This window comes from Phyllostomus hastatus, unplaced genomic scaffold, assembly GCF_019186645.2.
Source record: "Phyllostomus hastatus isolate PE091 unplaced genomic scaffold, TTU_PhHast_1.1 phas_contig_36, whole genome shotgun sequence".
NCBI classification, from domain to species: domain Eukaryota; kingdom Metazoa; phylum Chordata; class Mammalia; order Chiroptera; family Phyllostomidae; genus Phyllostomus; species Phyllostomus hastatus.
This window is the reverse complement of record NW_025333862.1, coordinates 5500558-5526839: the sequence shown is the minus strand read 5'-3', so window position 1 is coordinate 5526839 and position 26282 is coordinate 5500558. Positions and strand designations below refer to the sequence as shown.

At 55.4% G+C, this 26282-nt stretch overlaps 1 protein-coding gene, 1 long non-coding RNA gene and 1 pseudogene across 4 annotated transcripts; 1 reads left to right on the top strand and 2 right to left on the bottom strand.

Annotated features, from left to right (window-relative positions):
• Positions 1–2138: 2138 nt before the first annotated feature.
• Positions 2139–6042, bottom strand: LOC123820615. Its single transcript, XR_006786000.1, has 3 exons — positions 5912–6042; positions 4795–5348; positions 2139–3671 (listed from the first exon to the last, which is right to left on the bottom strand). It is a non-coding gene; the product is annotated as an uncharacterized LOC123820615 (long non-coding RNA).
• On the top strand, positions 5889–24921 carry SLC45A3 (solute carrier family 45 member 3). 3 transcript variants are annotated; one of them, XM_045841457.1, is made up of 6 exons: positions 5889–6006; positions 13337–13421; positions 18510–18899; positions 19734–20519; positions 20822–21087; positions 23158–24921. In XM_045841457.1, the coding sequence occupies exons 3-6, from the start codon at positions 18728–18730 to the stop codon at positions 23593–23595; spliced, it is 1662 nt and encodes a 553-aa protein (XP_045697413.1). In that variant the 5' UTR covers positions 5889–6006; positions 13337–13421; positions 18510–18727; the 3' UTR covers positions 23596–24921. The 3 variants fall into 3 exon arrangements, with proteins under 3 accessions (XP_045697413.1, XP_045697414.1, XP_045697416.1); XM_045841460.1 differs by lacking the exon at positions 5889–6006 and adding an exon at positions 13103–13121; XM_045841458.1 differs by lacking the exon at positions 13337–13421 and having other exon boundaries at positions 5902–6006.
• Positions 24922–24973: 52 nt separating this feature from the next.
• Positions 24974–26040, bottom strand: LOC123820622 (annotated as a pseudogene).
• Between the last annotated feature and the right edge of the window lie 242 nt (positions 26041–26282).

Genomic DNA, 26282 nt, shown 5'->3' with positions numbered 1-26282 from the left:
CTACCATCTTGGGCAGATTACTTGAGCCCACTTCCCCATCCGTTAAAGAGGGTGGCACCTGCCTGCCTTTGAGGTACCTGTATGAGACCTGATGGTGTGTGTGTGAAAGTGCCGTGTTGGCTGCCGAGTGCAGCACTGAGACAGGGAACTCTCCATCACTGTCACCAGCATGCTGGCCTCCAAACTCAGTGCAGAACTCCCAGCTCTGCCCCGCTTCCCCTGGGTTTGTCCACGGACCTTCCTTCATTTATGACCTCTGGAGTTGGTTGGTAGCCTTGAGATTTTGTACTTGCCTACATGCTGCTGAGTAATATTTTTACACCACCTTCTATTTTCCAGAGAAGACTATAACCTCCATAAGGGCCAAGGATGTACTTTGCATGTTCTTCTGCATCTCATTTAGGACTCTGTACAGCATGAGCAAACACACATTGAGATTCTCCTCTAAATACATCACTCAAGCAGTAGCCTGCATTATTCCCAAAAAGATTTCTGCATAAAAATGGAGAATCAGAAGTTAAATGCCTTACTTGCCACATAAAGTTACTACATCCTAGCCCAATTCATAATTGTCTACTTAATAAGTGTTTGTTGAAGGAGAACTGAGTGACTGGGTGCCCAGGAAGCGGCATTGGGTCTGTCTGGTCCCAGAGCCCACACTTTTCCGACTCTAGCACACAGTCTCTCATTGACTAGCTGGGGAAAGGTCTCTGTGGGGTGTGTGGAGCTGGGGAGCCCTGTCCCCTCTGGCTGTCCCTCCCCATTTGCCAACCCACCCGGAGTTAGCCCCTCAGGCAGCTGAGCTCCAGAGTAGATTTCCTGGTATTCACAGCGACTTAATCACCTCCTTGCTCCAGGCATTTCACAGCCCAGCCCAGTTAACTAAGTGTCTTTGCCATTTAGAGACTCGGAGGGAGATTGTCAGGTTCACTCCCGGAACCTTAAAGGGAAGGAGACAGAATTACCATTTTTGCTCCTGCCTCACTGCCCAGAACAAGTCCCATCAAGCATCTAACCCCAGTCCCAATCCGTCCTGTTAATTTGGTTTCTAAAACTGAGCGGCTCCCGTTCTCGGCTTTGAACTAGTCTTCCTTGACTTGGAGCATTCTGCTGATGCCCCCCAAATACGGGAGGCGAACAGATAGCTCCAGCCTTTGTGTGGAGAGTGGAATGGGTTTGACTGGCTCTCAGGGCGGGGAAGGACTACTGGGCTCCTCCGGGCTCGCCCCGGCTCGCCCCTCACCTGGTGCCTGAAAGCCCCGGAGAGCTACCCATTCCTCGAGCTTCATCTGTTTAAAGCAGCTTCGAACCTGCCCCTTCGTGAGCTCCCTATAATCTGGCTCCCCGGACTCTCTCCTCTGGTCTGGTTTGGCCCTCTGAGGCCAACCCCTTTCTCCACTGACTTTGCTGTTGCCTGTAGAAAAGCCAACAACTTGCCAGGACCGGTGTGTCTCAGTGGGTTGTGCCATCATTCCGCAAAGCAAAAGGTCACAGGTTCAATTCCCGGTCAGGGCACAAGCCTCAATTTCAGGCTCCATGCCTGGTTTGTTCAAGAGGCAACTAATTGATGTTTCTGTCTCAAGTCAATGTTTCTCTCCCTCTCTTTCTCTCTCCTTTCCCCTCTCTCTAAAAATAAATAAAATCTTTCTTTAAAAAGCCAACATCTTCTCATGAGTAGAGACCCCAACTCTCTACTCAGCCAGATCTCTCTGCTTTGGGAGCAGCTTTTTTTTTTTTTTTTTTAATTTATTGACTGATTTTAGAGAGAAAGGAAGGGAGAGAGGGAGAGAGAGGAAGAGAGAGAGAGAGAGAGACATCAATTTGTTGTTCCGCCTATTTATGCATTCATTGGTTGATTTTTGTCTATGCCTGACTGGAGGTTGAACCCACAACCTTGGGGTATTGGGATGATGCTCTAGCCAATGGAGCTACCTGGCCAGGGGGCTCTGCTTTGGGGGCAGTTTTGATCTCTCCTGATTCCCCTTGGACCTGGGTGGGGCCAGGAGGAGGACTCAGAAGGAAGTTTAAGTCCAGAGGAAAGCTCTCTTTGTAGAAGGATTTCTATTCCTGAAGGATGTGCACTTGAAGGTGTTTGTTGTTGTTTTAAAAACTTCCACAAACTCCCCTGCATGGGTCACCACTCAGATTGAACTGTCCACAGTTACATCATGGGGGCTATGTTCACCAGCAATTTTTTTAAAGATTGTGTTTATTTACTGGTACAGGGAGAGGAAGGGAGGGAGGTGAACATCAATGTGGGGCAGAAACATTTATCAATTGCCTTTCCCACGCACCCCAATGGGGGACCGAACCCACAACCCAGGCATGTGCCCTGACTGGGAATCGAACCAGCAACCTTTCACTTTGCTGGACAATGCCCAGCCAACTGAGCCACACAGGTCAGGGCTCACCAGCAATTCTAAGGCTCAACCTTCTAGGAGTGACAGGGGCAGCACTGGTGACCTCAGGAACTAGAGGCCATGGTCCTTCCAAAACTTTCGGTTTGAGAGGGAAGGTGGGGCTGTCCCGTCCTTCTTTCAGCGGCTTCAGCTTCTCTTCTGTGCCCAAGGGGTGCTGGGTGGTGGCAGGAATATGGCCAGGTGCGTGTGTACAACCCTCCAGTTCCTTCTCACCTCTCAAACCCTGCTCCAACTCACTTCTTCACCCAACGGCGCCAAACCTCCCCATTAAGGAGGCCTCGAGAGTGGTGGGGTTCTCCTGCTCACGTCCCTGGTCTCCCTCACCCCAGCCCTGTGGACAGAAGTGGGGGCAGGGGCCCTCACTGGGGGCACCCCAGTGGTATGTCCCATTCCTCTTTCTGCCTTTGTTTTATTTTATTCTTTCCCTTTAAAAATAATATTTACTGGTTCTTTTCTTTCTATTTACAAGAGCAATTTTTAATCCACATAGAAAACTTTGAGACACAGAAAGGCTCCCCCTCCACCTGATGTTAACATAACCACAGTGCAGTTATCGAACTGAGATATTAATGCTGGTGGAGTACTGTTTACGAAACTGCAGACCTTACTCAGTTTCCACCAGTTTTCTACTGTCCCTTTCCTGTTCCAAGATCCAGTCCCGGAGATCCCATTGCATTAGTTTATACCTACCTTAAAAATGTATATCCCACCATGAGTACTATTTTGTAGCCACTGTTTTCACTGTTTTAATTGATGGAGGAAATAAACATTTCCTCCATCAATTAAAATTCTCTGTTGTCACCACTTCTAAATGGCAGCAACATGTCCCATTATATGGATTTGCCATAATTCACTTAGCCAATAACTTACTATTCTACACTTGGATTGTTTCTCATTTCTGCCTATTATGAAGAATGATGAGATAAACATTATGTATATACCTTTGACATGCATATCAGATTATTGTGCCACAAGTGGAACCCCAGAAATGGAACTGTTGTGTCCAGGGACCCTTCCCTCCTCCATCAAGTCTGGAGCTAGGATCTGGCCCTGCGGTGGCCTTTATACTCAAAAGACTGTTCACCCCTGACCCTAAGGTAGGCCGGGAAGAAGTAAGTAGACCTCAAAGGGGGCCACAGCCCTTGTAAGGTGGAGGTGGCGAGAGGCGAGGGGAACATAAAGGAAACTCCAAGTTCTTCACGACTTTCCAGGCTTCGTAAAGGCTAACCAGCCCCAGCGAGGTATCACACTCTGTAGAAAGAGAACAATGCTTGCTCTGAGCCCGAGTATAATGGGAAGGGGCTGTGGGGGGAGGGTAGAGTAGAAGCTGCTAATGCATTTTTGCCAGCGTCTTTGGTTTCTCCAATATTCAGCCAGACTATTAGCAGGTCCCCAAGGATGGCCTTGCTCCTCACATCATCCCCCATTTCCTATAAATGGGAAGTGGCTAGGGAGTAGGGCGTGTGTGTGTTTTGTGTGTGTGTGTGTGTGTGTGTGTGTGTGTGTGTGTGTGGTGAGGGAGGGAGAGGAGAGGAAGGGAAAGGGACACAGTGGTACCACTGACTTAGTGGGGAACTGAGACCCACATAGGCTTGTGAGGGTCTCAGTATGGGGTTGGGACCCTCTCTGGGGCTCTGAAGTCACTGGTCAGGCTCAGTGAGGGATTGCTGCCTCTGCCTCATTTCTGAAGCCCAGAGACTGTGTGTCTGTGTGTGAAGGGGGGTGGGGGTGGGAAATAGTGATTGGACAGAGGGATTGCCTCGGTTTATCTGTAAATGGAACTCAGCTCTTGAATGTCATAAGGATTAAATGAGTAAATACATAAAAAGCACTTAGAGCCATGCCTGGCACAGTCAGTAACAGTCAACTGTTATTACTATTACATGAGGAGGCTTAGCCTGCAGAAAAAGGGGGAGCATTTTCACAGCATCCTGTGCAAGGTGGGGCCTGGAGAATGCACCTACCTGGCTTGGTAGAGAAAGGTCACCTGCACTGGGGAGGTGTACCTGGCACCTACCCAGGTGGCCAGGACACTGGGTGGGGTCCAGGATGTCATACCTTGCTTACAAGGTATAAGCCACGTAGGCCTCTGGCAAAAAATCAGGGAAGGGCAAGGGGGACTCCTATGCTCTGCAGGGAAGGACTCCCTCCTGCTCCCTGTCAGTGCTCTTTGCCCAAGCCTGGAAAATACCACGTCTCCTCTCTCTTGGCTCTGTAATTTTCCAGCTGACCTGGAATTACCCTTTACTTTTGCCCTCTTTTCTGGGGCAGTGGGGACACCAGCTCAGGGACCCAAGACTCCACCCTAGTCTCCTTTGGCCACAAATAGGTACACCAAAGGCTTTGGAAAGCCCCTGGGAAGGTGGAAGGTCACCTGCTGCAGGGGTAAGTGCTTCCCAGGTTCCGGGCTGAACTTGTTGAGTGACTCAAAATGTAGATTCTTGATTCTTCTCTGCTCTGTTCTCTTCTGCCTCCACTCTGGGCTCCCCAGGACACCAGGGCTCCATCATTCCTGTCTCTTCTCTGTTTCCCACTCTTCCTTGCCTCCCAGCTGGAGGTGCCTTTAATCTGGAGGTGCCAGATTACCTGGCCAATCTTTCTTTGTACAGAGGCCCAGAATGTGGAAGGGACTTGCTCCACATCATACCTGGTTGGTGGCAGGGCCAGCACTGGGACCTAGGGCCCCCAGGGCCCAGTCTGGGGCCACAGCTCCCTAGGTCCTCCCTTCAAAGGCATCTTCCTGTGATTTTGTAGTATTCAAGTCAACAATCCACAGCAATTGGATTTGTCCTTCCTGTGGATAAAACTCCATGGAGGAAAAAAGACACCAGGCCAGCATGGGCCCCCAGTTCTCTGCTTCCCACCTGCATTGTTCCGCTCTTGTGGAAGGTATTCTGGAAACGGGTATCCGGGGACCCTGTTCAACAGCTGACAAAGGGAACATGTTACTGGCAAGTATCAACCCCTCATCCCCATCTCTACCCTAAGAAGGAAAAAAAATGGAATGCGGCTTTTAACTTCAGGAAGAGGGATTGAATTAACTATAAGGACGCTCTTTCGGCCTCAGAGAGCAGCAAACAGTAGGAAGAGTAACTCGAGGAGAATGTGACATCTCTTTTCGAGAGCTGGTCCTGGGTAAATGGGGTGCTGTTCTGCCTGGGGACAGGGGCATAGCCAGCGAGCATGTGCAGGTCACGGTCACAGACTGGCTCCTGAGAGGAGGTGCCCCGCGGAGCCCGTTCGCTTTTACCTAAATGTTTGGGTGGCGAGCGCCGAGGGGGCGGTGCACTGCCCTAGGTAATGATAGGGCGTCTGGGAGCCACGCGGGGGCTGCCCGTCGCGGTCGCGGCTGCAAAGACAGCTTGGAGACCTCGCGCTGTCTTCGCTTGGGGACCACCCCCACCCCTGGGGACCCCCTTCAGCCCGTCCCACCCCGCCCCGCCCCCTCCTGGCAGCCCCAGCGCGCATGCTCTCTTCCCCAGCCGAGTAACCTGGAGATTTAAAAGCCGCCGGCTGGCGCGCGTGGGGGCAGAAGGAGGCCAGCTCCACCGCGCTGGCCCTGGTGACAGCCGCTCTCCTCCGCCAGGTAGGAGCGCACCCCCTCTTCTCCCAGGCGACAGGGTCCCGGCGCGGGAAGGGGACGGGCGCGGCCCGGCCCGGCGATGTAGCGAGCTTCACGCCCCGCGGTCTGGGACCACGCTGTGGCCGTCTGGGCGCCGCAGCCCCTCGAGTCCCAGTGGAGGTGGCCAGGCGGCCAGGCTGCGGAGTGCGGGGCACCCGCTCGGGTCCCCGCGGGGCTGTTCTTTCCTGGAGGAAGGCGGGCTGGGCTGGAGGCGCCCGGGCCCGGCCGTCCCCGGCCAGGCAGCGGATTAGGCAGCAGCGGACAGTCCGGCGCTAGCTCCTGTTGCACCTCCCTCGTCAGAGTTTTCTTTGGAAAGTTGCATGTATTTTCTTCCCTTGTCTCGGCTTCACCGGAAAGGGGCACGATGAGTCACCGCGGCGCCCACAGTCCGGGAGTTGGGAGCCTGGAAAGGGGCTGGCGGCCTGGAAGCCGCGGGAGAGGTGACTGAACCCTTTGGGACATTTGTCTTGCGGCCAGCCTCTGGGCAGGGAGCTGAGGTTGGAGCGTGTGTGTGTTGTGTGTGCGCGCGCACGCGTGCGCGCACGGGTTCCTCTGCCCCCTTCTGAGTCTCGGTTACCCCTCAGAGAAGGAGGGAATAGAGAAGCTGAGTGCTCTGACCCCCTGCCTGCCAGGGTTCAAGTAGAGATGGTGAGGATTCTGAGAACAGCAAACAGGTGTGATGAGGTGGTACCTGGGCCCCAGACACATCCCCTCAGGGCTCTAGGTATAAGCAGGGGCTTTGCCTGCTGGAGAAACCCCCAGAGACCTGCAGGGTTTCTCCGGAATGAGGGTCAGTCCTTCTCATAGTCTCCTGGATCCCTGAGCCCTGTGAGTTGCTCTTGCCCTTGACCTCTGACTCAGCTTCCATCTTCCTGACAGCTACTCTTGACCTGCTCAGCTTTTCCTTCTACTCAGCACCACTCCCCTGTGCTTCCTCTTTTCTTAAGAGGCCAGAGCTGGGGGTAGGGAGAGGTTTGGCATGGTGGCTACCTGGCGAGGATTTGCCCTTCAGCTGTTGCACACACCTGATCCCAGTGGAGCAGGGACTAAGAATAGCCCAGCTGCTGTCTCGCTGCTCTGGAGTTTGCAGCTGGGCATAGCCAGCGGACCAGGGCCCAGAGTGACCCTTGCTGGGCTCCTGGAAGCGTTGCTTAGGCGTGGGGGTGAGGCCCTGGGGGCTTCAGGCTGCTTTTCCCGAGGCACCTGGCAGGCCTCCCTTCCTGTCCAAGACAGCCTTGGTGTGGGTTCACCTGCCTGGGGGTTGTGAGGGGAACAGGCTGACTTACATGGGGCGGGGACGGCCAGGGCCAGGAGGGGCAGGCTGAATGGGAAGCCTGAGGAAACCCATGGAGCAACTGCTCCCCGGGAGAGAGTGGAACAATATGGGAGGTCACAGGCCCTTTAGTCGGGCGGGTCCCCTTCCCTCATCCCTCCCTAATCTCCTCCCCACAGCCCTGTCTGGGTCCAGGACTCTGTTTTTCTAAAAGTTCTCAGAAAAATGGAACTTGAGTCAGCAGGATGAGTTTGAAGATAAAAATACAGCTGGACGAATGTGCAGCTGTGGCCATCCAGGCCCCAATTTAGTCGGGGGAAGGGAGAGTTTCCATGAGTACTCGGAGTGCGGAGTGCACAGTGGACGCCCCTGCCTCTCCTGGCTCTCTCAGCCACATGAAGGAGGGCGGAGCCAGGCAAGGGTGCTGGGTGGCCCACAGAGGTCCAGCTAGGCCACTGGGTAGTAGAGGGATTCCACTTTCTCAGCCTGTCCAGGCCTCTGGAGAGAAAAGGCAGAAAGGCAGGGATGGCTGAGGACTCCAAAAGTGAAATTAAGCACTATCATCTGGACCATTATCGTCTAATAGCGCAGCATTATGGATAAAAACCCAGACGGTCAGAGAGACAGGGCTTGTATCTTGGCTGCTCTACTAGCCGTGGAATGTGCACTTTCCCTGGCTGCAGAATGAGGATTATAATAATAACCAGGATATACCTACTGTAGAGTCTTATTATTTATTAAATAATAACTAACAAATATAAATATGCATAAATAATAGCTCAATATAACATGTGAAGTATAAACAAATGTACCGTTATTAAACCATGCACACAGAGCAGGGGACTGACCGTGTGCCTGATGGGAAGTAAGTGCTCAGTAAGTGTTAGCCAGCAGTAACCACGTCCACCCTATCTATCTCCTGTGACTGAATGGACAGCGGCACCCAGCCCGGGACTCCGTTCTTAGGCTCTGCTATAGACCTCGTTTCTTTGGGAACAAGGTCTCCTGGACTTTGGGAAGTCAGTATGACTAGGCAAGAGGCTGAACTCCAGCACCCAGTTGCCTGGGCTTGAATGCTGTTGTCTCTTTTGACAGTTACTTCACCTCTCTCTGTGTCCATTTCCTTCTCTTAGAATGAGGATAACAGTAGCTACCCCATGTAGGCAAAGCTCTGAGCACAGCAGCTGTAAGTAGAACGAGCTTGATAAACGTCAGCTGGTGTTATTTGGTGACAATGGAGACAATCATTGTGGTTTACACTTAGAGACCAGAGTCTCTTAGCAAAGGAATCAGACCATATGTAACTACATGTAAGCTGTGAACCACAAATGCAGTTGAACTTGGGGTGCCGTGCTGAGAACACACCAGGATTGGACGCCCTGGTCTCTCCCTGGCAGTATTGTGTGACTTATTTTTCAGTCTGCCCAGTAACCCATGCCCCCTTTTGCTCTCAGGTTAGGGGTGATGGAGACGAATCATGAGGTGATAGGGATGACTGTATATCCTGAAAGCTTAAGAGCCTTTTATGCAGAAAGGTTATTTGCTGTGAGTTTTAGGGTAACTGTATGATAGAGGGGGCTGCTGTGCATGTGGGCTCAGCTCCATCCTTCCTCCCCAGTGGGATGCTCTGCACTGCTTTCTGGTGTCCAGAACAGGAAACCCAGCCTAGCTTTTCTTTGAACAGTTAGTGTCCCTGTTTGCTTGACCGCGAGGGCAGAGGCTGGACCAGTTGGTACCAGGCCCAGTGTCTCGAACGCTGCTGCTGCTTGACTTCCAGCAGTAGAGCTGGAGTGTGGAGCTTTGTCCAGTGTATTAAGTGTCCCTGTTTGCGGGGAGAGGCTGGTGACAGGGCCATCACGGGATGGTCTTGATATCTGGCCAGAACTTCCTGTTTAATCCCTTTTTCTACTGCGTGTTTGTTTCCTCCTCCACGGGAAGAAGTGCCACTGACCTCGCATGACTTGTGGGGCCTCTTGCTTCTGAGGTTGGAGGTGGGCCTGTCTCACCTGGTGGTCTTGGTGTCTGTGTCTGTAAGACGGAGAGGATAGTGTTTACCCTGCGAGGTTACGGTGAGGAATGCGTGCGACAGGCATGTTTAGCAAAGTGCCTGCACGGACCAGGTGCTCAGTACGTGTTTATTTCCTTCCCCTTCCTTGTTAATTCTGGAGACCAGGCTGTCTGGGATGCCCTTGGGAGCAGCCGGGCTGAGGCAGCAGTCCCTCTTTCCCCAGTGCTCTCTGCTGTGCCCCCACCCGCCCCCAGCCTAGTCTCCAGTGTCCTTTGAGCTTACAAAGAGTGTCCAAGCTCGCAGCACCTGGTCCATTCCTAGGGGTATGACAATATAGTTTCCCACTTCCAGCTTTGGTCACTACAAAGAGCCGAGAACCCAAAAACCTTGCATATGGCCCTGCTGGGAATGCCAGGCTTGCCAGGCAAATCACACCAGACAGGGATCCTGACTCAGCCTCATCTGCGGGGCCTTGCATTCGAGCACCCCTCTTCTCAGGGCCTGGGCAGGGGCTGTGCTCCCTGCTTTCTGGGAGCTGAGGGGCCAGTGGGGTGGGCGGCAGGGAAGGATGGCAAGCCACACCAGGAGGGCTGTGAGCGATCCACATCCAACCCTGAGGGGCTGTCAGGCGAGCACAGGCGAGACTAGGGCTCCAGGCCACCCTGGAGGAGGTGTGGGGCCTGAGTGGGCAGGGCTGGGTGGGGGGAGGCAGTGGAGGGGACGTGACTGGAGCATGGTGACTCCTTCAGAAGCAAAAACAGGCCCAGTGCTGATGAATATCCCCAGCGAGGACCCAGATCTGAGATCAAAACTCATCCCTCGATGTTGGGGTCTGGTGTCCTTTCTACCACAGCTCCCTGGGGAGGGGACGAAGAAGAGGTGGGTGGGTGTGCAAGCCCCAGGCCTCAGGGGCTGTGTTTTGCAGATATCTGCCCTTTTCCCGTCTGTGCATTTTCCACGGCTCAGCAACAGAGCTGAGGAAGTCCTAGTGTCTTTGCACCTGTGCCACCTCCCCACGCCTGACTGCCTTTGTCTCTTCCGCTGACAGGGACTGCAGCCCCTTCACAGTGGGCTGTCGCCTGATGGGCTCAGGGGGTGTTGGTTGGACGGGGGTGAGTTTTAGTGTTCTTTCATGCTCCTTTGGGGAGGTCAGGTTGCACACACTGAGGCATACTTCCTCCAAGGGTAGGCAAACGAGGGGTCTTTAATAATAATAATAACAATAATAATAATAATAATAATAGTAATAATAATAATGTCTCTTTTGGAGCCTGCTTGCACCTTACTCACCACTGTCTGTCTATTTTTTCTTTTATTGTTGTCCTATTACAGTTGTCCCAACTCCCACATTGCTCTCCCTTGCCCCACCACCCCTGGCCCCCATAGTCAATCCCCACCCTGTAGTCCATGTGCATGGGTCCTTTATACTTGTTCTTTAACTAGACCCTTCCCTTTCTTTCCTTATCCGCCTCTTCGCTCCCCTACGGCCCCTGTCAGTTTGTTCCTTGTTTGCATGCCTCTGGTTCAGTTTTGCTCGTTTGCTTGTTTTGTTGATTGGATTCCACTTATAGGTGACTTCATATGGTATTTGTCTTTTACCACCTGGCTTACTTCACTTAGCGTAATGCTCTCCAGTTCCACCCACGCTGTTGTGGAGGGTAGGGGTTCCTTCTTCCTTTCTCCTGTGTAGTATTCCATTGGGCAAATGTACCACAGTTTTTTGATTGCATGGCTATTTTGAGAACACATTTCCACAGGACTGAGTCTGGCTCAGAGCCTCTGATGATGAATGGGGCTGGTCACAGACCCTAGGATGTCGGGGCTGAAAGGTCCTTACAGACCATCAAATTTGAGATACTAGAGGTGGGACGAGGCAGAACTATGACCACACCCTGGTTGGACTCCCTGCTCTGCTCTGCTCACCCGTGGGTCCACCCAGACCCTCCACCCCCGGGCTGCCTCCTGTGTGCCTCACCTCTCAGGCCAGGCTGCAGGGTCGTTTGTGCAGAGTTGCTTGGACTGGCTGACTGGCAAAGTTCAAGTTCAGTAGGAGAGAGACCAGTTCAGGTTTCACTTTGCAGGGGCTGTAGGAAGAGAAGGGAACAGGGGGAGGGGACTTGCCGTGGCTTGGAGAGTATACCCTACTCCCCATTCCCCCACACCCTCTTACCCGCCCTGGACTTAGGGTTTCTGGTGACCACTGCCTCAATTTGTAAGGGAGCACTTATTAGGCTCAAGGAGAGAAAGAATTCAGTTACTAATTTCAGCCAGGAACAGAGCCCAACTCTGGGCGGGCATAGGGAAGAGGGCAGTTCTGCCCCCAGGTGTCTTAGTTACCTGGCTAGGTTTCAGATGACCTCCTGACCCTTGGTGCTCTGTTGTACTTGAGTGGTGTGAGGGCAGGTGGAGGAGGGGTTTTGGTGGGGGGGGGCTCTTCTCCACTGGGTTCCTCTTGTCACTCATTGGTGGAGGGCTATGAGCGCCTCCCCACACTATGCCGTGGGCCTTGTCAGTGGTCCCTCAGCAGGCACCTGTCTGTCCATGGAGGGCACCCTCCCTGGGCAAGGTGGTGGTGGTGGGTGTGTGATCACATAGCTGTGGTGCTGCGAAGAACCTGAGACGGCCTGAGATTAGTTCTCACTTTACAGTTGTGGAAACCGAGTCTCAGAGAGGTGAAATGGCTTGTCCGAGCCATACAGCCATGAAAGTTGCTGAAACTGCACTGCACTGTCCTGGCTCCCAGCTCAGAGCACTTTCCAGAATTTCCAAATGGTTTGAATTTTTCATTCAAGCTTTTTTATTTGTGCAGCTTTGGGCATGTTAATGGATTTCTCAATTTTCATTCTTGTGAAACAGGAATACTAAATAGCACCTACTTGGAGGATTGTGCAAAGGGCATGGACTAGAGAAGGAAGCTGTCAGGTGCCCAGCATGTGCCAGACACCCCTGGACAGTTAGGAGGTATCAGCCGCTGTGATGACTTCCCCCATGGGTGGGAACCACCCTGTCTTATAACATTGGGGCGTTTGTCCTTCCCCCCAGGCCACTGCAGGCAGGTCCACTGCAGTGGCCTCTGCTCACCTGTTGGGGCCAACACCTGGGGAGGCATTTACATTCTTGGCATTCTTCTTGCCTCTGGGGGCTGAAACAGGCACTAGTAAGGGTGGGCAAGACTCCAGGTTGAGAGGAGAATGGAAAGACAAATAAAGGAGTAGCTGGCTGCCCTTTGACCTCTGCTGCTCCTGTTTGGGAAAGAGAAGGCCCTCTCCTGGGTTTTTGCACCGAGGAAGCCCAGAGGATGAGGGAAGAAGAGGCTGCCAGGAGCCCCCGTTTATACTTGCTGTCAAACACACCACATGGCTGTGAAGGTGGTGGTGTCCATCCAAGTCTTCTTGCCCTTCAGATGGCTCCACTCGTTGCACCCACCTCAGCGGGCAGCTGGAAGAGTAAAACACTGTGAGGAGTGCCTGGCGTGCAGGACCTCGGTGTTAGCTGCTATTGTTAATTGCAGATGAGAAAACTGAGACTCAGGGAGGTCAATTAACAAGGTCACACAGTGTTAATAAGTGGTGGAGCTGGCATGCAAACTCAGGTCAGGCTGTTGCAAAATTGAGGTCACCCTGCAGAATCTGCCAAGTTCAGAGGCCTCTGGACCCTGGGGTGGAAGAGAGCTCCAGGTGGAAGAGTCCTGGTTGTCTTGGCTAGGAGGGTACTTGGTCAAGGGGACTCAGTGTGACCCTGGGTCACAGCTGTTCTCAGAGAGGAAGCCTGATTGGGAGGCCCTTTGCCTGAAGTCAGGTGTGCGTCCGTGTGGACCACCACTGTGGGATTGCCCGGGGACCCTTGGGCGGGGTGTTTCCCCTCTGCTTAGGCTGGCCCGGACTGACTGGCCAAGGTGAGGGTCAGGCCTCTCACTGGACTAGAGAGGGAGTGGGGGGGATCAGAGTGAGCCCCAGGGACCTGTCCTTCCTCCTCCCTTCCCCCACCCTCCTCTGGCATTTGTTTCCTTTCAGAAGCTGGGCTGGGGCTCTCAGACGGGGCAACAAAAGCAACTTTCCTCCAAGCTACTGCCACCTGTTGGGTTTTCACACATCGGGGGTGAGTGCCGGAGGGAACCGTTGCCCTTTTCCCAGTGTCTTCAATGTGTCCCCTCTGGCCCCCCAGGGCCTGGGATTCTCTTTGCTGCCTAACTTGACAGGGCTCAGGAGCAGGAGGGGGTTGGGGGCCCACAGCAGCTGGAAGGGGAATTGAGTGGGAAGGGGCCAGCGCTGGCAGCCGGGAGAGAGTTTGATGGATTACTCTGCGGGCCTAGAGGTTTCTCCCTAATCCCCCTTTGTGTCCTGGCCTGCAGCCCCCTCACTCTCTCTGACAAGCTGCTAAGCAGAAGGCTTCCAGTCTGAGCGAAGAAAAGGCAGCGCAGCAGGCGGACTCTAAATCCCTGGCCTCTGGGCCCTCGGCGGGGGGGGGGGGGGGGGGAGGCGAGCTGGGGAGTAGGTCTGGGAGGGGGAAGCTGGGGAGCAGGTCTGAGAGGGGGTGGATCTTCCTCCCTCTGCCTGGCCTTATTCTTTCTTAGAGTCCCTTAAAGTGCAGAGGTTGCATCCTGAGTAGTGTTTTCAGGTGTCTGTGGGAGCCCTGTGAATTGGTGGGCCTTGGCTGTTTGTGCAAATCACTGCCTTTTTGTAGAGTGGGAACAGAAATGCAGACCCTCGCTCCTCTGGGAGTATTTGAACCCCGAGAATCAAAGATTAAAAGTGGGCAGGAGGGCACCGAAGCCAAACACAGTCTAATCTCACGCCCCTTCTCCCCAGCTGCCCAGAGAGGACCCCCACAGGGGGCTTCCCTGACAGGGACTCAGTGGCGATGGCTGGCTCCTTACCCCCGCGGATGCTCATTTTCAGGTTTCCTGGCTGGCCAGTGTGGCCTCTTCTGGGGTGTCCCGATGCTCCTCCTGGAGCTGTCCTGAGGATGGAGTTTGTTTTGGGAATGCAGTGTGCTGGGTTTGACTGGAGAAGGCCAAGGACATTGGTTCCCAGGGACCAAGGCAAGGGGTCAGCTGGCAGGGAGGCTGGGCTGGTGAACCCATAGACCTCTTCCTACCCCCAGCTTGGAGGGCCTGGAGAGCTCAACCTGGAACCAGATTCTGGGGTCCGGCCTGTGTGGAGGAATGGGGGTCCTTCCTACCTCAGAGTCTTGCAGCCTCCACCTGAACGTTGCACCCCACCCTCACCCCTGTCCTGGGGTGGGGCGGCCTAGTGTAGGGTAGTGTATGTGGGGGGATTGGCCTGGGGTGACTCCACCCCCTCTTCCACTGAGCCATTAGCTGTCTGGCTAGCCCACCCTGTCCCCGTTTCTCCCTCTGCGGGGTGGGTGGGTACCGGAGGTGCGCTTCCCCAGGAGCTGAGAGAGCCGCACTATCCTGGTGAGCAGGGAGGGAGGAGGGCACAGTCGCTGGCGGCCGGGCTCCTCCCATCAGGGTGGGGGCTGCTGCCCTGGGTGGGGTGTGGGGACGCTGGCCCGAATAAAGAGGCCATAGAATTGCTGCCTGACACTGGCCCATGGCAGTGGGGCTGCCCCAGCCTGGGCTCCCTCTGGCCTCTGTCAGCTGAGGGACTCTGCTCCCCCCAGCTCCACTTCAGCTATGCGGTGGCAGGATCCCCTTTGAAAGTCCTCAAAGGCCCCTTTATACGTCCCTCTGACCCTCCCTTCCCATGGGGAGCGACGGGAGTGGGCTTAGGAGTGGGCTGTGGGCTCGGTTGCCTCTCCTCCCGCTTCCTCTACTCTGTCATCAGAATTTTGGAGAAAGTTCAGGCCAAGTTCGTGGCTATTGCTCAGTTTCATTTCCCCTACTCCCTGCTGAGGCCTAATCTGAAGTGGGTGGTGACCAAGCCCACTGCCTGCTGGGGGTGCCACGTGTGGAGCCCACGCGGTGGTTAGGTCTCCCGCTAGCTGGAGCTGCACAGAATGCAGGTTCACGGGCCCTGCCAAGGCCCTGGGCGGTCTGGGCTGGGGGTCTGCTGGGCAGGGGTGGGGGGCGGAGGGGAGGAAAGATGGCCTAGGGTGGAGCCCCAGGAAGGCTCTCAGAGGTGTTGGGTTTCCTCCAGCTTTCTTACTGTCCTGTCATGGGGGCCCAGAGAGGAGGGGAGACATTTGAGAGGGTCTTGTCCCAGAAGGCCACTGTTCCTTTCTAGGAGGTCAGGTCAGACTCCCGCTTCGGTACCAGGCCCTCCCTCCTTTCCTGGCCCCCCACCCCCCCCACCAGGTGTCTTCGGAGTCCGGTCTCGGGTCGATATTCTGTTTACCAGATCGGCAGAGTCCTCTAGGGGCAGCGGGCAGGAGGGCTGAGTAGGGCATCTTTGAGACGGGAGGGTATAGGAGAGAATTGCATCCCGTCTCCCTGCCTGTCTTCCTGACGCAGACAGGGGAGCTCCCCAAACAGGGGACTCAGCAGTCACCTGTCAGCTTTCAGTTTTAACAGGAGGTGTGCCCCGGGGCTGCCTGTAGGAGTGTAACTGGGAAAGTGGTGGGAACGCCTTCTTGCCCCACCCCCCACCTCTCTGGGCCCCGGAGCCAGAGGGCCCGGGCTTCCCTGTTTGTGCCCGGGGGAAGGAGGCCTGGAGGGACTGCTGGTGACTGGGGTTAGTGCTGTGGGTGTCCTCGATCTCTTTCTCCACCCTGAGGTCCCTGGAGTGGGCATGACGAGGGGCCGACTGGGGCACTGGGGAAGATGTAGGGGAAGAAAGGGGCCTTTGGAAGGGAGAGTACTCTAATGGGTCTGGAATTCCTCCAGCACTTCCAGGCTGGAAAGAGTGGAGCCCGCGGGCGGAGCGTGCCCTGGACCCCGGGTTGCGGTAGGAGCCAAAAGGGGGAGGACGGGCTCAGCAACCCAAGAACAGAGTGTGTGGAGGAGCGCGGTTTAGAGCCCGCCCACTTCCTAATCGAGGACTCCCAGTGAATTCCTCACCTGGCCCAGCCCCGGGTTTCTAGGTAGAGAGCCTCAGGGGCTGGGGAGAGGTGCTGAGGTCCGGGAGGCGGCTCAGGGGCTATCTTGGTTGTAGATGGATCAGGGAGAATTTTTCTCTCTACCCCTTTTTATCTTTCTCTCTTATGGGCTGAGGAGCTGGATTAAGGGAAGGGGAGCGGCAGGGAGGCGGGTGGGGTGATTGACAGTGGCAGGAAAGCTGCAGTTTATTTTCAACAATGGTGAGCACCCAGGGCCTGGGAATGGGGGCAAGTGGTGGGTGAGGTTGGGTCTAAACGTTTGTTTGCTCAGGGAGGACCTGGTCCTTACAAACCCAGAGCAGGTGAGTGTCCAGGGTCTCCCAGGCTGAGGGCAGGGAGTTCAAGCCTTTTGACCCAGAACCCTTCCCTCCAAGATGGAAAGTACTCTGGTCTCTGTACCATCCACTGCTTCCCTTCTGGGGGTGCTGTGGCAATGCAGCCACTGGGGAGGGGCTTGACTCAAGCTGAACTCACAACTGCCCAGCTGTAAGACTGGTATTGGGTACCCCTACCCGCTTTGGGGGACTTGTGGGCCAGTGTTTTACACTCCTGCTGTGCCAGCCGGTCCATGTCTTGTCCCAAAGTTGGTGGTCTGGGTCTGAGCAGATCTTTGGGGAGGGTGCTGCTGGTAGCTCAGCCTTATCTGAAGCCCCTTCCTTCCTGCTCGACCAGCTGCAGGGCCCCAGAAGGCAGTTATGGGACAGAGACCTCTTCCCTAGGGTTGATGGCCCTCTGCGCTCTCTGTGGCAGGGCGCAGAGAGCACCTACAACGTGCTTTGTAATACACAAGGCCTCTGGGGCCAAGTGTCATTCGGAAAGATGAATGAGGTTGGAGTGCCAAAATACGAGATGCTGAGATTGGAGGAGGGAATGAGTGCAGGCTGAGGGTGCTCCAGCTCGGGGAGGGGACTGGAGCCTGGCCCTGCGCCACTGTGGACCTCACAGAGGAGTAGTGCTCCTCAAATGCATTTGTGGGACTGAGTCTTGAGGCATGGGAAGGCCAGGGAAGGCACCCCCGACTCCAGCCACCAGTGGCCAGAAGCTCTGTGCACCCAGCTCCTTTGAACAGATGACAGGTTAGGGGACTCTTGCCTTTACACACAAGATGCCCGCCTCCTCTGTACCACCTCTTCGTGGCTGACTTGATCTTGTGTGGTCTCTTTTAAACCATGCAGACTGCAGTGTGTGTTATTGTTGCGAAGCACGACCTGGAGGCCAGCTGCTGGCGGGGTGGGGGGGGGCCGGGGCCACAGCGTGGGTGCTTCCCAGTGGGGTCTCTGTGCACAGGAGTCAGGCCTGGAAGGAAGGGCTGTGGGGACTTCTCTGCTGGGATTGGAGCTGTTTGGGGAGCAGACAAAGGCAGCAGGGGAAGTGGTGGGGTGCCCTGCCAGCCCCGGGGCACAACAGGGCCATGGCAGTTGCCGACAGTTGGTGTGGTTTCACACCCCTGTGAGGCTGGGACCTGGGAACATCCGGGCTGGACTGCGGCCCTGCTTTCCCAGGGTGGTCAGACAGCACAGGTGGGGATGTTTCTTCCCCGTGAACGGGGAGCACTGGAGGAAACTAAGGGAGAGGCTTTCAGGCCCAGGTCCTGCCAGGGGAGTGCTCTTTCAGTGGATCAATGACAGGGTCAAACCCAGCCCAACAAACCACAGCCTCCCCTCCCGTTCCCCTGGTCCTCAGTTCCTGGGGGCGGGAGTTCCAATGCCACATGGTTCACAGCCAGGCAGTGCAGAGTAGGAAGTGCTGCTCTTAACAAAGGGGAGCTGAGCAGCCAGCTTTGGGAAGTGGAGAGAGAAGCAGATAAACCTGGCCTGGTGGAGGGTCTCCGGGGGCACCTTGGTAGCAGGGCCTGGGGATCTGGGAACTCAGGTGGTTTGATTTCTTTTCCCTCCCATATTAGCAGAGGAGGGCAGCTGCAAAGGTATTCTAAGACAGAGAATAACCAACATCTCTTTGGCCCTGGAGTGTGCTGAGGTTTAAAAATCATATTTACCTTATTAATTATGTCAGCCTTAGGCTAATATTAACATGCATTTCCTGACTGGGCGGTAGGGGTGGCACCTGGGTAGCTGGGCCACACCATCAGCCTGGAAGTGGACAGGATTCAGAGCATTCAGAGCAAACCCTGGAGACCTGGTTTCCAGGACTTAACGCTCGGTGTGTTTGTTGTCCCTGCCCTTTTAGGACCTGAGTGACATGTCCCCACCAGGCGCCCCATGGCAAGAGGCAGTTAGCATGGGCTGAGCGGCTGGACCTGCACAGAGGACCAGAGAAATGGCCTCCTGGCCGAGTCCTAGGCAGCCGGTGGCAGCGAGGAGGAACAGCCCTGGCACCTGGAGCAGGGCTGGGAGGAAGCAGTTCTGGAGATAGTGACTGTCGGAGCCCTACCCGCCTGGCCCACCATGGTCCTGAGGCTGTGGGTGAGCCGCCTGCTGCGGCATCAGAAATCCCAGCTCCTGCTGGTCAACTTGCTGACCTTCGGCCTGGAGGTATGTCTGGCTGCGGGCATCACTTACGCGCCGCCCCTGCTGCTGGAAGTGGGGGTCGAAGAGAAGTTCATGACCATGGTGCTGGGTGAGTCTCTGCTTCCTCCTGCCCTCCCATTCCAGGTGCATACCACCTGGAACCAGGGCAGCGGTGCCTCTCTCTGCCCACAGTGCCGCTTGCAGGGAAAGGTGGCTGTCTGCTAAATTGGTGTGGCTGGGGATGGGGTGGGCTGGGCTGAGGGGGTCCCAAGAGGAAGAAAAGAGTACAGGGACATGCCCTGGTCACCACTAAACTCCTGTCTAATGCCTGGTTCACAGGAGACACTGTAGAAATGGCCCTGCCCCTTTGGCTAGCCCTTTATAATCTATAATCTATAATCTATATAATCTATAATCTATTATCTCATGCTTGCAGCAAGCCTCTGAGTTTATCTGGCCCACGGGGAAGATAATGGAGGTCTGCAAAGAGTTAGGTGACCTAGACAGGCTAGGGACCACCCTGAGCCAAGGCTCTTTCTTAGCCATGGGTCAGGGGCTGAGCTCTGGACTGCGAATGAATTCTGCAAAGGCCACCAAAACGGTCACCATCACGTGACTCCCAGGAAGCAGGGGCTCCGTCAGGGCCTCAGGCTCTGCAGTCAGACTGCCTGCTCCCGCCTCCCCAGCTCTGTGCCTGGACAGAAGTGTCACTTATCTGTTGCTCCATGCCTCGGCTCCCCCATCTGGAAAGGGGGCACTAGTGACCCAGGTTGTGAGGCGTGAATTAGAGTCCCTGTGAAGCACTCAGCACAGTGCCCAGTACGGGATCCGTCCTCCCTGCAGTGGTATCATGGTCATCTCCACCCTTCTCAGGGAGGCTGGTCCCCCTTCCCCGCCCTCAAGGGCTCCAGCCTCTGGCTCATACTACTTGCCCTTCTTGCAGGCATTGGTCCAGTGCTGGGCCTGGTCTCGGTGCCACTCCTAGGCTCAGCCAGCGACCACTGGCGTGGGCGCTATGGTCGCCGGAGGCCCTTCATCTGGGCACTGTCACTGGGCGTCCTGCTGAGCCTCTTCCTCATCCCGAGGGCCGGCCGGCTGGCGGGGCTGCTGGGCCCAGACACCAGGCCCCTGGAGCTGGCCCTGCTGATCCTGGGCGTGGGGCTGCTGGACTTCTGCGGCCAGGTGTGCTTCACCCCACTGGAGGCCCTGCTCTCGGACCTCTTCCGGGACCCAGACCACTGTCGCCAGGCCTTCTCCGTCTATGCCTTCATGATCAGCCTCGGGGGCTGCCTGGGCTACCTCCTGCCTGCCATTGACTGGGACACCAGTGCCCTGGCCCCCTACCTGGGCACCCAGGAAGAATGCCTCTTTGGCCTGCTCACCCTCATCTTCCTCACTTGCATGGCAGCCACGCTGTTCGTGGCCGAGGAGGCAGCCCTGGGCCCAGCTGAACCAGAGGAAGGGCTGTCGGTCCCCTCCAGGCCTCCCCACTGCTGCCCGTGTCGTGCCCGCCTGGCTTTCCGGAACCTGGGCACTCTGTTTCCCCGGCTGCACCAGCTTTGCTGCCGTGTGCCGCACGCCCTGCGCCGGCTCTTTGTGGCCGAGCTGTGCAGCTGGATGGCATTCATGACCTTCACGCTGTTTTACACGGACTTCGTGGGCGAGGGCCTGTACCAGGGCGTGCCCAGGGCTGAGCCAGGCACCGAGGCCCGGAGACACTACGATGAAGGTAAGGCTCTGTAGCTGGGGGCTGTTGCGGGAGCTTCCCTCTGGGGTGGGAGCTCAGGCAGAGGGGGAGGCCCACACCCTGTGCTCATGCTCAGAACATCTTTCTCTGCACTTGGCTGGCAGCTCTGGCTGTGTTCCCTGAGGTCAGGGAACAGCCTAGGCTTGGGTGTTACAGGTAGGGGAGGGAGGGTGCTGGGGGGCAGGGCTGATCTACAGCAGGTCTTGGGTAGCTGGCTCTGAGTGACCCCCCCAGGCTATACTGCCCCCCCCCATCTGACCGCCTCTTTCCCGGCCCCCGCCCAGGAGTCAGGATGGGCAGCCTGGGGCTGTTCCTGCAGTGTGCCATCTCCCTGCTCTTCTCCCTGGTCATGGACCGGCTGGTGCAGCGCTTCGGCACCCGGGCAGTCTACCTGGCCAGCGTGGTGGCTTTCCCTGTGGCTGCTGGTGCCACGTGCCTGTCCCGCAGCGTGGCTGTTGTGACCGCCTCGGCCGCCCTCACCGGGTTCACCTTCTCCGCCCTGCAGATCCTGCCCTACACACTAGCCTCGCTCTACCACCGGGAGAAGCAGGTACTCTCGCCGGATGCCACACTGGACACTGGGGGCTGGGGCGGTGGAGTCAGGCAAGAGAAGGGGAGAAGGCAGTCTGTGATCGGAGAGGAAGCCTGTGGGGCCCTGGGGGCCGGGGAAGGAGGGCATAGGCTAGATTCCGGGAATGCCTTCTTGGTGTCGGGATCACAAAGCCCTTGAGTGGGTGATTGCAGGAAAGGGAAAACCCTTCTCTGGATCCCAAGAGTCAGGCTGACAGAGGCCCTCAGCCTGGGCTGTGTTGTTCTGTGCAGAGGCAGGGGACCAGCTCAGATGGCCCCTGGGGCCTAGCTTTGGCAGGTGGCCAGTGGCCATGGCCCGGCGTGGCCAACACTGTCCCTCACTCGGCGAGAGGCTGGGAGAGGCACTGTGACTGCCCTGTGCCTGCTTTGGTGTCCTAGATGGAGAAGGCTCCTCACTGCCCCCTCTCGTGATTTACCTCCTCTGTCCAAGTCTCTCTTTTTCTGCCTCACTCCTTTGCCCCCCACCCCCACCCCCACCCCCAGGACAGATCTCTGCGCCTGCAGCTCCTGACACCACTTGCCTGACTTTGTAAGTCAGGTGGCCTCACACTAACCAGTCCTTCCAGGGGTCCTTTCTGTGGGAAGCCTCCTGGCCTGGGCTGTAGGGTCACCTTTGTCCCCTCCACTGGCCTCACTGAGCTGTATATAGCCCTGGGTGCAGAGCTCTGCCCAGATGGGCAAGAAGTTAGGGTCTCCCCAGGGAGGAGAAGCAGGTCTGTCCCCAGAGCTTCAGGCTGCAGAGAAGGCACGTCTCTGCCCTTTTAGGACTCGGGCGGGGTAGCAGAGAAGCACCGAGCTGGGGGCTGGTTCACCGAATCCATAGCTACAGGGTAGGAGGAGTGGCGGGGGCAGGGGGCAGGGTCTGGGTTGGGGAACCTGCTTTGTGAGAGCCCTGTCCACACGCTGATGACTTTGATCAGGCCGCACTCTGCTGCTGACCTGGGTGGGGGCTTAGGGGCTGATGTCCGAAGGCCAGGCATGGGCATGTGCGCTTGAGCCAGAGAACACGCTGGGGCTGGTCGTCCCCATGGACTGAGGAGCATGCCTGTCTGTGTCTCTCCAGGCTCCAGCCTCACTGGTCTTCCCTGGGCTGGCAGGCAGGGAGGAGAGTCCTGGGAGGCCCCATGACGGCAGCTGCGGGTGGCACCCCTGGCCCTGGGCATTGCCCGCACCTGCTTCTTGCCCGCTTGCATAAGTTGTGGGCTCCCCTGGGGTCGGGTTTGAGTTCTGCCATGGTTCCCTAATGCAGCCAACTCCAAAATTCTTTCCTGCTGGGCATGAGTGGGGATGGGAACAGTCTGATAAGTTGTGTCTTCACCCTTAAATAGGAAGCCCAGACTGCTGGGGGCAGGACACTCAGGTCACTCAGGTCTGAGGACACAGTGAGAAGGTGGGGGGAAGGCTTCAACATTAGCACAACTAGGGCACAGAGTCCGAGGAGGGCGATTCCTCCTGCTTTTTTCTGAGGCTGCCTGCTGGACCCTCCTTGCCTCAGGGCTGGGGCCACAGACCTCACAGTAGGGCAGCCGCTCTAGACAGGGCCCGGGGTGCAGTGGGAGCAGGGCTTCTCTCTGAAGATGGTGATGAGGGTTCCGCAATGTCCAGGTGGTGGGGGGAAGGAAAGAAGAGGGTTTAGGCCACCAGGGGCCCCAGCCTTGGATTTCATTCCTCTGTTTTTACATGTCTTTCCTCCCTGTCTTCATTCTGCCTGTCTTTCCCTTTGCTGTGGGGTCCTGCTCCCTTCCCAGCCTGCAGTACTGCATTTGTCCACCATCCGCCTGTTGCAGGACAGGCTAGAGGGGCCCCAGACTTCTAGTCTCGGGTTTGTCCTGTCCCTGCCTCCCCTCCCGCCTCCCAGTCCTGAGGAGTGTTCTGACTAGACCGAGACCAAGCAGGGGCTGCTCAGCTGTTTGACTCACTGCCTGATTTTCTTTAAGGGCTGTGGCCTGGTTTATGCTCATAGCTGGGGGACTTCCATGCCAGGGTCCACACTGGTCCTTGTCCCCTTTTCGTTTCTGTGTCCCCACAGGTGTTCCTGCCCAAGTACCGAGGAGATGCTGAAGGTGGTGCCAGTGAAGACAGCCTGACGACCAGCTTCCCGCCTGGCCCCAAGGCCAGGTCCCCCTTCCCTAATGGACATGTGGGTGCTGGGGGCAGCGGCCTGCTCCCTCCTGCACCTGCTCTCTGCGGGGCCTCTGCCTGCGATGTGTCCATGCGTGTGGTGGTGGGCGAGCCACCTGAGGCCAGGGTTGTTCCAGGCAGAGGCATCTGCCTGGACCTCGCCATCCTGGATAGTGCCTTCCTGCTGTCCCAGGTGGCCCCGTCCCTGTTCATGGGCTCCATCGTGCAGCTCAGCCAGTCTGTCACTGCCTATATGGTGTCAGCTGCAGGCCTGGGGCTGGTTGCCATTTACTTTGCTACACGGGTAGTATTTGACAAGAGTGACTTGACCAGATACTCAGTGTAGAGTAGTTCCTACCCTCTAGGGGGTGGGGGGGCTGCCTCACTGGGTCCCAGCTCCCTGTATTCCAGGCTCCATCTGGCTACTGGGCTGGCCTCCCAGATTCTATTGCTGCCTAACTGATGTGGCTCTCTGCTGCCACCCCGTGGTGACAAGGTGCATAGCTTCACGGTTAGAGTCTGGGACTTCCCTCCCACACCTCTTAATGGATTCCCTCCCAGTCTTTAGGGCTGTGGTTGATTCCAAATGGGCTGAAGTCTGGACTAAATACAGGGAGAGAAGGGCAGGGCATTTGATTAGCACCATGCACTGGAACTCAGGACTCTGGCAGAGTTACCCAGGCTCAGCATTAACAGCTAGTGTCTTGATCAACGCATACCAAGGGAAGGTATTTAGAGAGCTGAGTAACTCAGCCACCAATTCTCCCTCCTCCGAGCCCCCCAATCCTGTACGTCCCTCTAATGTTGCTCTAGTGTGAAACTCTCCACAGGATTTAAAAGTAAGAAAGTTACTTGGTGGGGGGGCTAAGGTTCCTCAGGGGAGAGGGGCCGCCGCCTGGCCCCGTGGCACCGCCATCCCACTGAGCTGCCCAGCCCCCGTGTTGTCAGGACATGGCTTGTTGGCCCCTGTGTCTCCATCACAGGGACACGGGCCTTTAAATATTTAATTTATTTATTTAACTCAATAAAGGGGCATCAGTTCCCAGCTCTGCCATGTCTGGCCTAGGAGGTGATGTCCCCAGTGACTGGGTCCCATGACATGGCTGGGTATTGGGCTAAGTGTTGTCAGAATCTCCTTTCCTAGGGGTGATCTGTCTGGCCCCAACACTGCCTAACCCGGGAGCTTGGAAGCTCTCTTCTCCCCAGCTGATACACCAACTCCTCTCGCCCACGGCTGGGTAAAGGTGGGGAGTTGGCCTTCAGGTCTCAGCAGCCTCCTGAGACTCGGCTCCTCTCTTGGCTCAGCCTGCCCTCGCCCCCTCCCCTCTGCTCCCTCTAGGACTGGGCTGATGAAGGAGCCACCCACCCCCACCTTTCTCTGGCTTCATAGCCTCTGTTTGGGGCTGTTCCAGGACCAGAAGCAGCCGGGGTGGCTCCTCAAACCTTTGTCCGTCTCATGCCCAGGGCATATCTGTGCTTGGGGACTCTCGCACAGAAACTCAGGAGCACCCCTTGCCTAGGCTAAGGAGGTCATATCTCTGGGGGGTTTTAAGTGCCGTTTGCAATAATGTCATGTTTTATTTATTTAGCGGAGTAAATATTTTATACTGTATGTGAGCAATCAGAGTATAATGTTTATGGTGATGAAATTAAAGGCTTCTTATATGTTTAATCGGCCTGTAGTTATCTTTTCTCCCATGTAAGGATCAGATTTCTTTTTGGGGGGGTAAAATTTTTTTTATTGGAAAACAAATACACAACTTGGAATGGATCTGAGGCAAATTGTGCCATAAGCAGATTTTCTTTAGGTGGCTAAACAAAGTTTAAAAAGCAAGTAACAATAAAAGAAAATGTTTCTGGTACAGGACCAGCGGTACAAAAAAATAGTGTACAAGTACCTGGATAATACACCCATTTTGCAATAGTGCAACTTTAAGTACGTATTGTTGATTGTCCATAGTCCACGCAGAATTACAACTCCACACTGCAACGACAACATGCTGACAGTTCCTAAAGAAAACTACTTAAAAAAAGGCATAACCCAGATGTTCCCTCATTTGACCAACTCCTCCTAAGTTTAGATGTGCAGAAGGGCTTAGATATATCCAGAGTAAGCCACATGCAACATGTTACTCGATCAATTTTCTAAAATAAGGTTTTGGGACAATGACAATAGCGGAAGAAAACATGGAGGAATGAAGTCCTAATTACTATACATGCGTATTTTTTGACAGTAGGGGAAACCTTTTGCAGATAAGTTACAAAGAAAAGGCAAACAATTTTGTACAGGAAATTTAACACATTCTGTACAATGTCTTCACTTTGCTGTCATCATTTGTACAAACTCTTCATAGCTTACTTTGACCATCACCATCAATATCTGCTTCATCATTTCATCAACCTCTTCACCTGTTAACTTCTCTCCAAGGTTTGTCATCACATGGCGAAGTTCTACTGCACTAATGTAGCCATTGCCATCCTTATCAAACACATGGAATGCTTCTCTAATTCTTCACTGTCTGTGTCTTTCATTTTTCTTGCCATCATTGTCAGACATTCCAGGAAGTCAATTGTGCCATTACCATCAGCATCTACTTCATTAATCATGTCCTGTAACTCTGCTTCTGTAGGATTCTGCCCAAGAGACCTCATTACAGTTCCCGATTCCTTTGTTGTAATAGTCCCATCACCATCCTTGTCAAATAGTGAAAAAGCTTCTTTGAATTTTGCAATCTGCTCTTCAGTCAGCTGGTCAGCCATGCTGCTAGTGCTATGGGTCTCCGAGACTTGACCACACAACCACTCAGCTCACTGGCTCCACTTGGACTCAGGATCAGATTTCTCAAAAATGATCCCCAACTCCCTTCTCATATTTTGTCAGTTTCAGTTCCCAGCACCACCAGCAGGTGGAGTCATAGACCAATACTCTGCTCTCTTTTGGTGATTGGGTGTGGCTGTGCTGTCCCCTGGTTTGGGGGCTTCCTTTGGGAATGTCAGGTGGAGAAAGGCAGTGGAAGAGTAGGAAGTGCAGAG